Source organism: Heterodontus francisci, chromosome 2 (assembly GCF_036365525.1).
Source record: "Heterodontus francisci isolate sHetFra1 chromosome 2, sHetFra1.hap1, whole genome shotgun sequence".
Taxonomy (NCBI): domain Eukaryota; kingdom Metazoa; phylum Chordata; class Chondrichthyes; order Heterodontiformes; family Heterodontidae; genus Heterodontus; species Heterodontus francisci.
In genome coordinates this window covers 26,369,539-26,386,627 of record NC_090372.1, presented here as the reverse complement: position 1 = coordinate 26,386,627, position 17,089 = coordinate 26,369,539, and the positions used below count along the sequence as shown (strand labels likewise).

General features: G+C 44.0%; 1 protein-coding gene across 1 annotated transcript in view; it reads left to right on the top strand.

The window, feature by feature from the left end:
• Window positions 1-2,244: 2,244 nt before the first annotated feature.
• LOC137380552 (collagen alpha-6(VI) chain-like) overlaps window positions 2,245-17,089 on the top strand; it is a 174,268-nt gene continuing 159,423 nt past the window's right edge. Inside the window, exons 1-5 of the mRNA XM_068052548.1 lie at window positions 2,245-2,380; window positions 3,196-3,816; window positions 6,332-6,895; window positions 12,257-12,817; window positions 15,217-15,801. Coding sequence (XP_067908649.1) covers window positions 2,245-2,380; window positions 3,196-3,816; window positions 6,332-6,895; window positions 12,257-12,817; window positions 15,217-15,801 — 2,467 coding nt within the window. The remainder of the gene's footprint in view (window positions 2,381-3,195; window positions 3,817-6,331; window positions 6,896-12,256; window positions 12,818-15,216; window positions 15,802-17,089) is intronic.

Below are 17,089 nucleotides of genomic sequence, written 5' to 3'. Positions count from 1 at the left end.
TAGGAGGTGGCATGAGTCATGGTGAGAGGGCACCTTCATGTTGAAGCACCCTCTCAGTTACTTACCCTTTACTGCAGCCTACTGCTGCTCTCCAGCTGGAAGGCCTCCGATTGACTCTCCTGCTCCAAGAGCCTACCTGCCACTCTTAATTGGACAAGGAACCTGTTTCCATGCCAATTAAGGGGGCAATCCTAAAGAGTGACTGTTGCTCCCCAGACACAGGTTTGGGACCCGGAAATAGCCCTGACTCCTGTTTCCAGCCCCCGAAGGAAAAAAAATCAGCTCCCCCTAGGTATTGAACAGTTTCTAGACGGAAGGAAAAATGTCAACTTTTGGAGCTTAGCAGCAGAATTATCCTGGCCAAGCAGTTGAAAAGATGACATTGGAGGAAGACATAGATTTCAATATTGCCTAGGATGGATTTTGTAAAAGGAATTGTGTATTCAAAATAAGTCACTAATAGTATTGGATTTGAAACTTGGAAGTTAGACTTGAACATGAAGTAGTTGAATTTCCATGACTGTTCTCCTGTTTGTTTAGCTCAATTTCAGGAAGATCCATGGAATCCCCTGGACAAACTGTTTTACATTATTTTTCCAGGGTTCCATGGAACTCTGAAGTTATTGGGAAAGCTCCTGTGGAATCTTAACTCTCTCAAAAGTTTAATGAGAGCCATTTCAGCTAGAAAGGAGGGAAAATGGGTAAAATAGCCAAGGGGAAAATGTATATGGAAGGCATGCATTAGAATTTTGGGTTTTATTGGACCATCTTTTCTCCTTTAATCATGTAACAGCCATTCCTACCACTGGGCCTGTCCCCCACTGAATCTAATAGCTTCTTGCTTTGCTACCAAGCTCTCTTCAAAATGTGCAACCAGTGTTGGAGAGGGAAAGATGAGGGAGGACAGAGCGCAAAAAGAGAAGGTATGGAGGGCCAAAAGGAAAGAAGTAGTATGGTTTATTTAAACTTATTTGCATATGTTAATGGCGCTCCCATCACCAACGGTAGGGCGGCCGCCACAAGGCCTCGCCGCCGCCAGCAATATCAGGCCGGGCCTTCTGGCATCGAGGTGCGTGGTGGGCCTCTGCCGGAGGCATTTTCCAGAATGGAAGATTGTTGGAGGCTGGGTATAGGTGTGAAGTTGAGTAGGGGAAGTGATCTGTGCTGGTTAATGTTGTGTTATTGGGTTCTTCACACAAACTTACCAATCACATACTGATGAATGGTAACAAATACTTTGGGTTCTTTTTTATTGAAGACTCACAATACTATATACAAGTTACAGGAGAGTTCAACATGCACATCTTACTTGGGATCAACACAACTCCTATTACTGTCTCACATGGTGTATGACATCACTTCCTGCAGTGATGATGCAGACTCACTGTTTACATATTTCTTTAAAGCAATATCACAACAGTTAGTGTCAGTTGTTCTTTCAGGAGTGCCGATTTCCCACCCTCCCAAAATCCTTCGGGCCTCCTGATGTCAGACAGCGTGGCTGCTCTGCTGGTTTTAAGAAGATAAGAATATAAGAAATAGGAGCTGGAGTAGGTCATTTGACCCTTCAAGATCTTGTGTCACTCAAGATCATGATTGACTTTTTTATATCAACTCCACCTTTCTGCATTATCACCATATTCCTTGATTCCCATAGTACCCAAAGATCAGTCGACCTCTGTCTTGAATGTACTCGATGATTGCACATCCATAACTCTAGGGTAAAGAATTCCAAAGATTCACAGTCATTTGAGTGAAAAAATTTGTCATCTCAGTCTTGAATGGTCGACCCCTATTCTAAGACTGTGAACCAGTGTTCTAGATTCCCAAGCCAGGAAAAACATTTTCTCAGTATCTACCCTGTCAAGCCCCTTAAGAGTTTGTTTCAATTGGATCAGTTCCCATTCTTCTACACTCCAGGGAATATAGACCTAGTCTACTCAATCTGCCCTCATAAGACAGTCTCCTCATCCCAGGAACCAGTCTAGTAGACCTTTGTTGCATTCCCTCCAGGCAGGCATGTCTTCCCTTACGTAAGACCAAAACTGCACACAGTACACTAGGTGTAACCTCACCAATGCCATGTATAATTGTTGTAAGACTTCTTTACTCATACGTCAATCCATTTGTAACAAAAGCCGCTGTTAACTACATGCTGGACTTGTATGTTAACTTACTGCGATTCATGTACAAGAAGATCCAGGTCCCTCTGAATGCCTCTTTGGGCTGGATTTTACCAAGCCCATGACGTCGGGCTCCATGGTGGGGTGGGGGGCCGGAAGATGGTTGCGGCAGAAGCCCACCAAGGAGGCCGACACTGGGAGTGCCGGGCCCGATCCTCCCGTGGTGATGAGGCTCCGTGGTGGCCCCCTGCCGCTGGGTGACGGGATCTCAATTTCAATATTTAAATCAATGGCATGAATAAAGTTAAATGAGCTTACCCACAATCTTCCGGACCAACTGCAATCCTCAGTACAGCAGCCAGCACTCTCGCACCTTCAGTTCCCCGTTGGGGATAGCAGGGTGTCACTTGCGGGGTGGGGGGAGGGGGGTAGGAATTAAGATTTTTAGTGCGGTGTGGGGGGGAAAGGGTCAAATAAACGTAATGAGTGCAGGGGATGGTGGGAAGGCATGAACTTTAAACTTTGTGCAGTCTTGTGGGAGGGTGGGTGGAGGTCAGATTTAAAAGGTATGTGTTTTGGGGTGGGGGCAAGGGCAAATAACTAATGTAACTTTTATTAGGGGTTGGAAAGGAGCATTACAATTTTGTTTTGTAATTTTTGGTGGGGGGTGGCGGTTCACTTTAAAAATTCAAATTTGCCAGCAGAGCTAGCTGCCCTTTTAAAAATGGTGCCAAGCCTGCACACCGGCTGCTGATGCTATTGCCACTGACAGACAGTCCGCCCCCTCCACGTGACTGGGGGTGGGCCACTTCAGCTATTTAAATGAGTTGCCACGCGGGAGATCGCGGTGGCTTTTCAACGCGCAGGAGCTGCCATTTTCTGAGTCCGCTGCCAAGAGCGGCGGTGAGCTCTTAAAATCCAGCCCTTTATGTCTCCTTTAGGCAGAAGTTTGCTTCCCAAATGCCCAGGTGCAGGAACAGGAACACTTGCATTACTGAATACTATGAATACTGAGCATGTCTTTGGAATGTGCCACACAGTCCATTTACAATGTTTTCTTGTTTACTTTCAGTGTGCCAGACTGCTTCAATTGCTGATATTGTTTTCCTTGTGGATGAATCGAGCAGAATTGGAGCCACGAACTTTCAACTGATCCGTGATTTTCTAAATAATTTCATCAAGGTGCTTGATGTTGGTTCTGAAAAAGTGCAAGTTGGTTTGGTTCAATACAGCACTGTCCCAACACCAGAATTTTACCTAACGACATTTCAGAACAAGGAAGACATTCTTAAACACATTGCAAATACACCTTACAGGGGAGGACAGGCAAATACAGGAGCTGCTATTAGCTTTATAAAAGATAATTACTTTGGGCCAAGAGCTGGCGGTAGGAAAAAGCAAGGGATTCCTCAAATTGCGATTGTGATCACTGATGGAAACTCCAATGATGATATCAAAAGAGCAGCTGCGGCCCTTCGACGCAATGGTGTTATTGTGCATGCCTTGGGAACAAAAAATGCTAGTGTCCGTGAGCTTACAGAGATTGCCTCGTATCCTCCAGAAACTTTTGTTTCAAGTATAGATAATTTTGAACATTTACAAGCTAGTGAAAGATTGCTCCAGAAGAAAATTTGCATTGAGATTGTCCAAAGCACTGATGTAAAAGCTGAAAAAAAAGAACAACTTCAGCAAGGTGAGAAGTGCAAATTTGTGAATTCTGATGGTCCAGTGATTTTAGAAGGAGAAACATATTTTCAGTTGACTTCCAAAATAATGTAGAGACAATTTGTGAGTTAGCTCAAATATGTGGGGAATCCGGGTAATTGTTAGACATGTATAAGAAACTGAATTAAGAGTTAAAAGCAATGAGGGAGAATGTCTGCAGGGCCTGTCCCTGTTGTTGACCTTAACTGAGGGCTGAAATACCAAAGGAAAATAGCTTAAATGGTGTTTGTACTTTTTATGTCTGAGGTTTCTGCAACTCTTTTGCCAAAATTATGGTGAGTGGATCCGAAGAAATTCATTTCTATGGCTTTTTAAAAATAATTTCATGGGATGTGGGCATCATTAGCAAGGCCGGCATTTGTTGCCCATCCCTAATTGCCCTTGATAACTGGCTTGCTGAGCCATTTCTGAGGGTAGTTAAGAGTCAACCACATTGCTGTGTGTCTGGAATCACATGTAGCCAGACCAGGTAAGGACAACAGATTTCCTTCCCGAAAGGATAGTAGTGAACCAGATGGATTTTTACAACTATCAATGATACGTTTCATGGTATTGTTACTGAGACTAGCTTTTAATTAAATTTAAATTCTACCAGCTGCTGTAATGGGATGTGAACCGATGTCCCGAGGGCATGGGCCTGGACCACTGCATTACTAACTCAGTGACGTTGCCCTTACACCACCGTCAGAGGACTTTTGTTGGAGGGAGTGGCTAAGGGACTAACAGCTGTTCCTAAATTACATAAGGCTGTGTTTTCTGACAATGTAACCACCAGGTGGCGCAGAGCTTGCACATGCAGAAATGCAGGCTCTTCAGCTGGAACGTCAGTGTCTGTGACGTTCAGGCTGCTGCCAGGATTCAAGATGGCGCTGTTCAATTTATTACAGGAAATGCTCATGGCTAGATCGTTCTAGCAAACTAACCTTACATTAAGTTGGATGGGGAAGTGCAGTAATATGTTACTATGTAGTTATAGGATACTAACTGTAATCCTCAGATCCATTTAACATTCCAGTAATCCTACTAAATACAAAATAAATTTTATGATTGGATTTCCATTGGAAGATAGTGAATTGGCACCCTGATCGATGGAAAAGAAAATTGGGCAGCGTATAAAATGTGCTGCGAATTCGTTATCGTGATTCGTTTATATGACTGACCAGGACTGATTTCACCTGAATGCAGCTACTAGCTCCCGCCCCACTGGCCGCTCTCGCCCCTCAGCAACTTGCTTTCTCCCCCTCCTCCCTACCAGCTGCTTCCCCCCCAGCCGTTCGCTCCAGACCTCGCTGCTCCCCCCACTTCCCTGGCCGATTTGTTCTCCGATCGGCCGCTCACTCCCCTGCAACCGCCCCCACCCACGTTGCTTCCCTCCACTCACTCCCACGTGTCATCAGACGCCACACGCCACCTGAAGAAGCAAGGGTTGACTGGGTGAAGTAGGAACAAGTGGCCGAATGAAGGGAAGCGGCGCAGCCTAGAGCTAGCGGCTGGAGGGTGGTTGGGTGGGGAGCGAGTGGCCGGAGAGTGGGGTGGTGCAAAGCAAGGAACGATCGGGGAGTGGAGGGGAGCAGCGAGCGGCTGAGGGGAGGAAGCGTCATGGCCTGGAGCGAATTGCTGAGGAGGGGGTGGGGGGGTGGCGTGGGTGGGTGGAGAAGAGATCCAGCCTCAAAATCTCCCATTCAGCCGCCCCCTCCATCCGAGTGAGGGGCGGGATACGCAATGACGCTTTATCGTGCATGCGCAAAGATGGACCTGGCGGGGATACACGATGATGTTTGCGCTGCGTGATGATGTCATCCTGCGCCTGCGCCACTAAGTCCTGGCAAGAAGTAACAGCGCATGTGCGCAGCTTGGCGCACTCTGATAACGTCAGCGGGTCGCTGCATTGTCAGGAATCACTTTGATTACATAAGTGAGCTGGATTTAGAAACTCAGTGCACAGTATTCAAATTTGCAGATGATAAACTAGCAGGGGCAGTGGAATTGCAGAGACTGCCCAGATAATATACACACGGATAATACAATGTCAGATGGAATTTAATGCAGGTAAGTTTAATGTATAGTATGTTGGAATAGGTGACATACAAACGTCATGAATGGTGTGAAATAGCTAAGAGTAAAATTGATTGAGGCTGAGGAGAATTGGACTGGATGCTCAACATGTCCAACCATGAAGATTAATAAAGCCAATAAAATGTTGAACTCCTTAATTTAAAACAGAATATAAGCCAGAGCTAGTTGCAATCAAATCTCTGGTTGGACTACACCTTAAATAATGTCTTTAGTTCTGTTCATAGAGACACATGGGAGATGTTTATGCACTGGAGGCATTGCAAATAAGAGATATTCCCTGTGTTATGGGGAAGATTGGAGACAGTTAGGTTTTTCAGCCTTGAAAGGAGGTGTCTTATAGGTGATCATAGGTTAAAATACTTGGTTCATGTTTCTGTACCTGAAGTCAGGTTGTTTTCTCTATTCAGGTTGCGTTGAAACTGATGAAGCCGATATCTACTTCCTGATTGATGGATCAGATGATAAACAATCTGATGACTTCAATGACATGAAAAAATTCATGCTAGATGTAGTACATATATTCCGTATTGGCAAAGACAAAGTGCGGATTGGCGTTGCCCAATATGGATATACTACACAGAAAGAATTTGACATCGCTAAATATGCAACTAAAAGTGAAATAGAAGCTGCAATTAACAGAATCAGATTAATTGGAGGAAGGCGGTCAGAGTTGGGTCGAGCATTGACATATATGAAAGATCTCTTCAATGAAGCAGATAAAAGCCGTAAAGATCGGGTGCGCCGCTTCCTGATCATCATCACTGATGGAAAGTCACAGGACGATGTTTCAAGACCTGCTGCAGAATTAAGGCAAAGAGGAGTAGATGTTTATGCTATTGGTGTGGGAGAAGTTGAACGTTCTGAACTTTTACAGATTGGAGGAGAAATAGAAAGGATTTTTCACACTGAAAACTACGACGCTTTGACAGAAATAAAACAAAAAGTTGTACGGGATATGTGTACAAAGGAAGGTAAGCAGTTCTCGTGTTTTGTTTTTGCTGAAATGATCTAGCATGGAAAGGTTTCTGTCTCAATACTCTATGGAGAGAGCATGGACACATAAAGATTGATTTTCTTTTGTTCTTGTGCCCCGAGAGAAATGCATCCAAAGGGCACAGCATCTAACTAGGCACAAGGGCAGTAGAATTTCCAGTCCTGGCCCACTAACATAGGCTGGCAAAGTCTAGAGAGCAGAAAGGACAGGATAGGGATGAACAGCCATAATTTACTGATTACATCTAAATGTCTGGGATGGTGGGGGTGCGTGGCGAGAAGTTTAAACAAAAACTTCACCAACCTTCCAGTTATAGTCTGCTCCAGGTACTCCACAGACCCTTCATGTGGTGTGAGGTTCACTGGCCACAGCACTCTGTTTCTCTGGGGGCTCTTGTGCAGTGACAGATGGGGAATGTCCATTCAGAAAATGAGGTGCAAAGCTAGGAAAATCTTCTCCTGTCTCTTTTGCATCTCGGTGGCTACTGCAAATGCCTGTCCAGGTCTGTCCTCTTCACTGCCTCTGCTCCAGGGAAGCCTTGCAAATCCTGGGTCAACATAAAAGGGGAAGTAACCTGAAGAAACAGACCCCTTTATCTTGACTTATGCACCCAGGGAAACGGCTGTTCCTCAGAGGCAAGGGTCAGGAAAATTGGTGCTAGAGTTAAGATTACTAGTTTCAACAACTCAAATTGTATTTATAAAGGTATCCTCATGTAAAAGTATTATCTTCGATTGCTTAACAAGGATAAAAGTGATGGATTGATCAGGAAAAAAAGTTGAAGGGTATGATCAAAGGGAACAGTTATGAGAAGGCTTTTGAAGACAAGTAATGAGGCCAAGTGGTTTTGGGAGAAATGTAGAGAGGGATGACCTAAGTTCAGGAAACCAGGATGTAGAAGCGGTTTAGGTAGAGATCAGAAATGATAAAAGTGGCTTGTGGAAGTGGTGTACAGGCCCCTTAACTATAACCACACGGTAGAACTGGGTATAAAGGAAGAAATCATGGCAGCTTGTCAGAAAGGTATGGCGATAATCATAGGGGATTTTAATCTACATATAGACTGGAAAAATCAGATGGGCAAAGGGAGCTGAGATAAGGAGTTCATGGTATGTTTCTGGGATAGTTTCTTGGATGAGCATGTTCTGGAGCCAACCGACAGCAGGCTATCCTAGACCTAGTATTGCACCATGAAATGGGATTAATTAATGACCTCATGGTGAAGGCATCCCTAGGTGGCTGCAACCATAATATGATTGAATTTTACATTCAGTTTAAGGGAGAGAAGAGTGGGTCCAAGACTAGCATTTTAAACTTAAATAAGGGCAATTAAGAGGGCATGAAAGCAGAGCTAGCTAAAGTGTACTGGCAAATTGGGTTAAGGGGTAGGCCAATAGCGATGCAGTGGCAGACATTTAAGGGGATATTTCAGAATACACAGAATAGATACATTTCAACGAGAAAGAAAAATTCCAAGGGGAGGATCCACCACCTGTGGTTAACTAAAAAAGCTAAAGATAGTATCAAACCTAAAGAAAACGCATAGAATTACGCAAAGATGGGTGGCAAGTCAGAAGATTGTACAGAATGTTTAAAAAAAAAGCAAAGAATGACTAAAAGATTAATAAGGAGGGAAAAATTAGAGTACAAGTGAAACTAGCTAGAAATATAAAAACAGATAGTCAGAGTTTCTATAGATATTTAAAAAGAAGAGTTAAAGTGAGTCTGAGGAATTAATAATGGATAATAAGGAGATGGCGAATGAATTGAACAGGTATTTTGCATCAGTCTTCACTGTAGAGGATACAAGTAACATCCCAGAAATAGTTATGTCAGGAAATGGAAGGGAGGGAGGAACTCAAGAAAATTACAATCACCAGGGAAGTGGTACTGAGCAAATTGTTGGAGCTGCAGGCTGACAATCCCCGGGTCCGGGTGGACTTCATCCTAGGGTCTTAAAAGAAGTGGTTAGTGAGATAGTTGATGTGTTGGTTTTAATTTTCCAAAATTCCATAGATTCGGGGAAGGTTCCATGAGATTGGAAAATAACGAATGCAACTCCTTTATTCAAGAAGGAAGATAGACAGAAAGCAGGAAACTATAGGCCAGTTAGCTTAACATCTGTCAAGGGAAGATGCTAGAAGCTGTTATTAAAGACGTTATAGTCGGGCACTTGGAAAAGTTCAAGGTAATCAGGCAAAGTCAACATGGTTTTGTGAAAGGTAATTCATATTTAACCAATTTATTGGAGTTCTTTGAGGATAAAGGGGAACCAGTGGATGTACTGTGCTTAGATTTCCAGAAGGCATTTGATATGGTGCCACATCAAAGGTTATTGCAGAAAATAAAAGCTCACGGTGTAGTGGCATTGATTGAAGATTGGTTAGCTAACAGGAAACAGAGAGTAGCCATAAATGGGCCATTTTCTGGTTGGCAAGATATAACGAGTGGTGTGCCATAGAAATCAGTGCTGGGGCCTCAACTTTTTACAATTATATAAATGACGTGGATGAAGGGACCGAAGATATGGTTGCTAAATTTGCTGATGACACAAAGATTGTTAGGAAAGAAGATTGTGAAGAGGACATAAGGAGGCTACAAATGGATATAGGTGATATAAGTGAGTGGGTAAAGATCTGGCAAATGGAGTATAATGTGTGAAAACGTGAAATTGTCCATTTTGGTAGGAAGAATAAAAAATGAAATGGTGAGAGATTGCAGAACTCTAACATGCAGAGGGATTTGGGTATCCTACTGCATGAATCGTATAAGGTTAGTATGCAGGTATAGCAAGTAATTAGGAAAGCAAATAGAATGTTCTCATTTATTGCGAGGGGAATTGAATACAAAAGTAGGGAGATTATGCTTCAGTTATACAGGGCATTGGTGAGACCACATCTGGAGTACTGTGTACAGTATTGGTCTCTTTATTTAAGGAAGGATGGAAATGTATTGGAAATAGTACAGAGAAGGTTAGCCAGACTAATGTGTGGAATGGGCGGGTTGTCTTATGAGGAGAGGTTGGACAGGCTAGGCTTGTATCTGCTGGAGTTTAGAAGAGTAAGAGGCAACATGATTCAAACATATAAGATTTAGAGGGATCTTGACAGGGTGGATGTGGAAAGGATCTTTCCTCTTGTGGGAGAATCTAGAACTAGGGGTCACTATTTAAAAATAAGGGGTCGCCCATTTAAGACAGAGATGAGGAGAAATTTTTTCTCTCAGAGGGTCGTGAGTCTTTGGAATTCTCTTTCTCAAAAGGCAGTGAAAGCAGAGTCTTTTAATATTTTTAAGGCAGGGGTAGATAGATTCTTGATAAGCAAGGGGGTGAAAGGTTATCGGGGGTAGGTGGAAATGTGAAGTAATCAGTTCAGCCGTGAACTTATTGAATGGTGAAGCAGGCTCGAGGGGCCGAGTGGCCTACTCCTGTTCCTAATTCATATGTTCATATGTTCAGAGAGCAGAGTTGATTCATTAAAGGATTGGACTCTAATGGGGAGCTGACAAGGCGGGGTGCCAAAAGGACAAGGCAGGGTTCATCCCGCCTTTTTGGCCTGGTGCCAGGAGCCCTGCCTTCTCCACAAAATCCAGCCTGATGTTATTAGAAGCCATACTTAGCCCTGTATTAATACAGATATAACTGCATAAAGATGTTAGAATGAAGGTAGTAACTTTGAAAAAATACTCTCCTAAATTTTGCAATCTGCATGGCCTGACAGTACAGAAAAACAAATGCAATATTACTCGAATCTTGCTGGACAGATTTGCCAATGTCACATTCACAAAAGAAGCCTAGTGTACAGCAATAGGGCCTACAGTAGCATCAGTGGAGTTAGCAACAAAGTTTGCAGTTCTACATTAACATGGAGAACTTGAATAGATGTAAACAATTTGAAAAATTAGAGAGAGAGAATGAAACCGGCAGACTTTTAAAAAAGCACGGACAGGAGAGAGAGAGAGAGTGTGTGAGACTGGCAGACTTTAAAAAAGCGACAGGAAGAAGCGAGAGAGAGCGAGACCCGGAGATTTTTAAAAAGTTAGCCAGTCTGTCCCACCAGAGCAGACTGACCGTGTTCTGAGAAAAAATAAATCAAAGTATAAGATCACAGGAAAACAGGTAACTGATTGGTTGGTGAGTTTTTTCTCGTTTAGCTTTCAAAACCCGGGTCATTTTAGTAATTGTAAGAATAGTAGTAAGAATAGTAGTAAAGCTTAATAAATTGGCTGGTGAATATTTCCTACTAATTAAGTAAATAATTAATTATTTACTTAAAACACAATCAGGATGGCAGGGCAGGTGATGTGTTGCAGCTGCAGTATGTGGGAACTCGTAGACACCAGTGATCCACGGCAAACATGTCTGCAGTGTCTGCAACTCGAGGAGCTTCGGCTCAGAGTCAGTGTGCTGGAGACTGAGCTGCAAACACTGCAATGCATCAGGGAGGAGAAAAGTTACCTGGGCACTTTGTTCCAGAAGGAAGTCACATCCCATGGGCTAGCGCATTCTGATTTGGTCCATGTTCAGGGAAAACAGGATGTGACTGCAAATGAGGCAGGTAAGGGGATTGAGAAGGCAGAGATGGAGGAGCCTCAGCCCTTGCAATTGTCCAACGGGTTTGAGGTTCTTTCAGTTTGTATGGATGAGAGCGAGGGCTGGAGCGTAGTTGAGCAAACTGACAATGGCACCATGGTACAAGAAGCCATTCAAGCAGGGTTGAGTAAATAGAAATGTAGTGGTAGTAGGGGTCAGTATACTGAGAGGGATAGACACCATTCTCTGAAGCCAAGAGAGAGAGTCCAGAGGCTATGTTGCCTGCCCAGTGCCAGGGTCTGGGACATCTGCTCAGGGCTGGAGAGGAACTTGCAGTGGGAGGGGGAGGTTCCAGTTGTCGTGGTCCACATGGGTACCAATGACATAAATAGGACTAGGAAAGAGGTTCTGCACAGAGACTATGAGCAGCAAGGGGAATCTAAAACACGGGGGCACAGTCTCGAGATAAGGGGCTAATCCTTTAGGACTGAGATGAGGAGAAATTACTTCACTCAAAAGGTTGTGAATCTTTGAAATTCTCTACCCCAGAGGGTTGTGGATGCTCCATCGTAGAATACATTTATGGCTGGGATAGATAGATTTTTGGTCTCGCAGGGAATAAAGGGATATTGCGAGCAGGTGGGAAAGTGGAGTTGAATCCTAAGATCAGCCATGATAGTTTTGAATGGCGGAGCAGGCTCGATGGGCCATATGGTCTACTCCTGCTCCTATTTCTTGTGTTCCTGTGTTCTTATTAACAATTGGCAGCATTACAAGGAAACATATTTTTGTTTTATTTTCCTACAGCCTGCAGTAAACTGGAAGTCGCAGACATCATTTTCCTAATCGATGGATCAAGAAGTATATGGATTATAGACTTCAACAAAATGAAAACATTTATAGAAACCTTAATCAAAAAAACTGAGGTTGGCAAAACCAGAGTGCAAATTGGTGTGATACAGTTCAGCACACAAACAAGATTAGAATTCCAGCTTGATCGATATGATAACAAAAAAGAGCTACTGAAAGCTATTAATGACATTGAACAGCTGGACGAGGACACATTTACAGGCCGTGCACTGACTTTTACAAAAGAATACTTTAAAAAATCAAAAGGGGGTCGTCCTGAAGAACGACAATACCTTATCGTGATTACAGATGGAAAGTCAGCCGATGATGTGTATAAACCTGCCAAAGCCATCAGGGAGGATGACGTTAATATTTTTGCCATTGGTATCTTCAGTGCTAATAACAGTCAGCTTGTGGACATTGCAGGAACCCAAGATAAAGTTTATCATGTAGAAAACTTTGATGCCCTGAAAGACTTGGATAAATTGATTTCATTTGAAGTGTGCAGTCCAATTGAAGGTGAGTTTAAAAAGTTACCAAATTACTTTGAAAACTAGCAGAATGATTTCACAATGGGAGGCACTTTTCAAACATGTGTTGGCATGGGATCTTTACTCACTGGCAATGAATTTTGGAAAATCGTGGATGTGTTGCTGGATAGAAATTTTTCCAATATGCACTGCCAGGGGTCAAGGTTAATCACCACCAGGGCAGAGTCAGTAAATTAGGCTCAACTGTGTATCTGGTTAGGTTTATTGCTGGTTTTCTCTCCTCCTCTCCTAAAGGCGGTAACATATTTTGAGTTATGGTTCCTTGTGATGGCAGAAGCCATCCAGTACTTCAGCCAAGCGGCCGCTCTTCACATGTGAACCTGACAGGGTATTTGACTCTAGAAGCCAACACAGCTCAGCCTCATCCTGTTTTCAGTCATAGTCCAACCATTCACACTTCCCAGGGATCACTGGATAATAAGGAGCTGGAATCTTGATTGTGTTTTTTTCATCATCTCTAGCTGGAGGTACCAAACCAATCATAGCATCCTTCCTCCATCCGAGCTGAGATCAACTCGGTAGAACTTGAAACTTGCCTGGTCAAAGACTCAGTATAACACCACACAGAGCATCTGCCCCATCATTTCAGATACAAAGTGACTCCTGACAATGCAGAGCATGCGCATAGCGATCGCGGGCGTCACCAGTGTGTGCGAACATTTGCTAGCCTCCCAGTATGAACGCGCGCATGACATCACCACGTAATGACGTCCTCACCCCTCAATAGCTGTCTCTATTTACCCATCTCCAATCACTCGAACAGTAGCCTGCTGCCTCCCACCTACCCTGCTTCAATTCCTGCTTCACCCCGCTCGATCCCCGCAACACAGCTGCCCTCCCTCAGCCACTCGCTCTCCACCGTACCCCACCCAGCAACTTGCTCCCGCCATACTGGCCGCTCCCCCCCCCCCCTCGGCCACTAGCTCCAGACCTCCCTGCTTCCCCACTCTCAGCCATTCGCTCCTACCCTCGACGCTTTCTCCCCACCACCCCCCCCCCCCCCTTCCCACTGGCCGCTTCCCCCACCTCAGCCGCTCGCTCCAGACTTCACCGCTGCTCCTCCCCACTCCCCTGGGCCGATCGTTCCCCGCTCCTCACTTTCCCCCCCCCCCCCCCCCCACCCCGCTCTCCAGCCACTCACTCTCCGCTTCCCTCCTCCCCCTCCCTCCAGCCGCTAGCTCCAGGCTGTGCCGCTTTCCTTCTCTCACTCACTCGCTCCTACGTCACTCCTCGTGGCCTGCCTTCCTTCTTCAAGTGGTGCAGCGGAGAACGATCGAACGTGGGAGCGAATGGCCGAGAGGAGGGAAGCAGCATGGCCTGGAGCGAGCAGCTGGAGCCGCGTGGTGGTGAACGGGGAGCGAGCGTCTGGAGGCAGGGGGGCAGTGGCCAGGCCAGAGCGAGTGGCAAAGGGAAGGCAGTGGGGAGCCAGCAGTGAGAAGATGGGCGCAGGAGGAAGCAACAAAGAGAAGCGCAATGGCAGGAGGTTAGCGGGGCTGTTGGGGGTGGAATGGAGGTGGTGATGGCAGCCATTGAGGGGATTTTCAAGTTGAGTTTAATCCTGGCAGCTGCCTGAAACATCGCAGACAGTGACGTTTCAGTGGAAAAGGCTGCATTTGCGCGTGTGCTCGTACTGCGCCACCTCGTGGCTGCGTTGTCAGCAAACTGCTTCCTGACATCAACCCTGAACAGCCTAGCTATAATTTTAATGTTATGTCCCTTGTTCTGGACTCAATCAAAAGAGGAAATAGTTTCTATCTACCCAATTGAAAATTTTAATCAACTTGAACACCTTAATTAAATCACCCCTTAATCTTTTATACTCAAGAGAATACAAGCCTATTTGATGTAATCTGCCCCCTTAAGTTGACCCTTCTGCATCATTTTGTTGAATCTGCACCGCGTGCTCTTCAAGGCCAATCAATAACCCTTCCTGAGGCACGGTGTCCAGAATTGAACAACTTCTTCGAAGGTAAAAGTCAAGTGCTTCAGGCCCTTTGTTAGACTGTAAATGAGCAATTCCTTTATAAAACAAGATAATAAAGTGGGAGGGTAGAACAATATGTAAATATCAAGATCAAGTAACTAACAACTATTGTTTTTAATTCCATTAACTACTTTGTGATCGGAATCTACATACTTACCCCTTGATTTTTCTGTTTTGTTCAGACCTACGAAGGACACTCATTTTCCTTCCAGTTTTCAGCCCACACTTGAAGCATTAACCTGTTGTCATTTTCAGATGCTGACAAATCTACTGTGCATTTTGTCATTTTTTTAAATTCTAGATTTTTAGCATTTGCTGTTTCTTTTTGCTTCTACTAGCCTTTGCCTGATTATTTATTGCTGACTTTTCTTTTTTAAAAACAGCGTGCAAAAGAATAGAAATAGCAGACATTGTATTTGTACTGGATGGGTCAGACAGCAGAACGACAGTTCAGTTTGACAGTATGAAGAATTTTCTGATGGCAGTGGTGAACCGTTCTGAAGTTGGCAGGGATAATGTTCAATTTGGTGCCATTGTGTTTGGAAACAATCCGCGCACCATATTCCAGCTCGATCAATTCACCAGCAAAGCTGAAATCAGAAATGCAATTTTGGGACTACAGAAGGACACGCGTGGATCTAGATACACAGCAAAGGCTCTGAAACGTGCAAAGGAACTTCTAACTCCAGAAAAAGGTGGTCGAAGTAAAAGCAAAACCAACGTGCCACAGTTGATCATTCTCATTACTGATGGACCGATCACTGATTCAAGCGACATACCAGCAATAACTCAAGCCTTCAGGAAGGATGGTATTGAAGTCTATGCCATTGGTGTAGCTCGTGTCAACAAAAAAGAACTTGTGGAGATTACAGGATCAGAAGAGAAATACTACTACGCTCTGGATTTTAGTGCTTTGAAAAGCTCAATCAGAATAATTTCTCAAGCGCTGTGTAATGAAGCTAAACCTGGTGAGTAGTTGTTTGTGAAAGTGAATTGTATGCAAAGTATGTATGTTGAGGAACCATGGAACATAAATCATGTCAAAAATGGCATGTCTCTGAGCTCTATACTAGGTATCCCAAACCACATGTTACATGCATATTCTAGATTAAGTGCTAAAAGCTCAATGCAAATTTAATTTTAAATGGGAACTAAATGGATGCACAGTTTCTGTGCAACGTCTATTTCTGAAAATACGGAAATCTGCATTAAATACCAAAAGTACAGAATTATGTTTGGTAGAAATCATTTTGGTGAATGGAAGATTTGGTCAAGGGAGCTTTTAAAAGTGCAATGATTTTCTGACTGTTAAGTGGATATTGTAGAAGAATTGAAACTGGTTCAGTATGTAGTCAAAAGATTCCTGGAAACATTCATTATTACGGAAGAAGTAGTGTTGGGCAAGCTAATGGAGCTAAGGATTGATAAGTCTCCTGGCCCTGATGGAATGCATCCCAGGGTACTAAAAGAGATGGAGAAATAGCAGGTGCACTGGCGGTAATTTTCCAAAATTCGCTGGACTCTGGGGTAGTCCCAACTGATTGGAAAACAGCAGATGTGACGCCACTGTTTAAAAAGGGAGGTAGACAAAAGATGGGGAATTATAGACCGGTTAGCTTAACCTCTGTAGTGGGGAAGATGCTTGAGTCTATTATCAAGGAAGAAATAGCAGGGCATCTCGATAGAAATTGTCCCGTTAGGCAGACGCAGCATGGGTTCATGAAGGGCAGGTCATGCTTGACAAATCTTTTGGAATTCTATGATGACATTACGAGCAAGGTGGACAATGGGGACCCAGTGGATGTGGTGTACCTAGATTTCCAAAAGGCCTTCGACAAGGTGCCGCACAAGAGGCTGCTGCATAAGATAAGGATGCATGGCGTTGGGGGTAAAGTATTAGCATGGATAGAGGATTGGTTGACTAACAGAAAGCAGAGAGTGGGGATAAATGAGTGCTATTCTGGTTGGCAATCAGTCACTAGTGGTGTGCCTCAGTGATCGGTGTTGGGACCGCAATTATGTACAATTTATATAGATGATTTGGAGTTGGGGACCACGTGTAGGGTGTCAAAGTTTGCAGATGACACTAAGATGAGTGGCAGAGCAAAGTGTGCAGATGACTGTGAAACTTTGCAGAGGAACATAGATACATTGAGTGAGTGGGCAAAGGTCTGGCAGATGGAATACAATGTTAATAAATGTGAAGTCATTCATTTCAGTAGGAGTAACAGTAAAAAGGATTATTACTTGAATGGT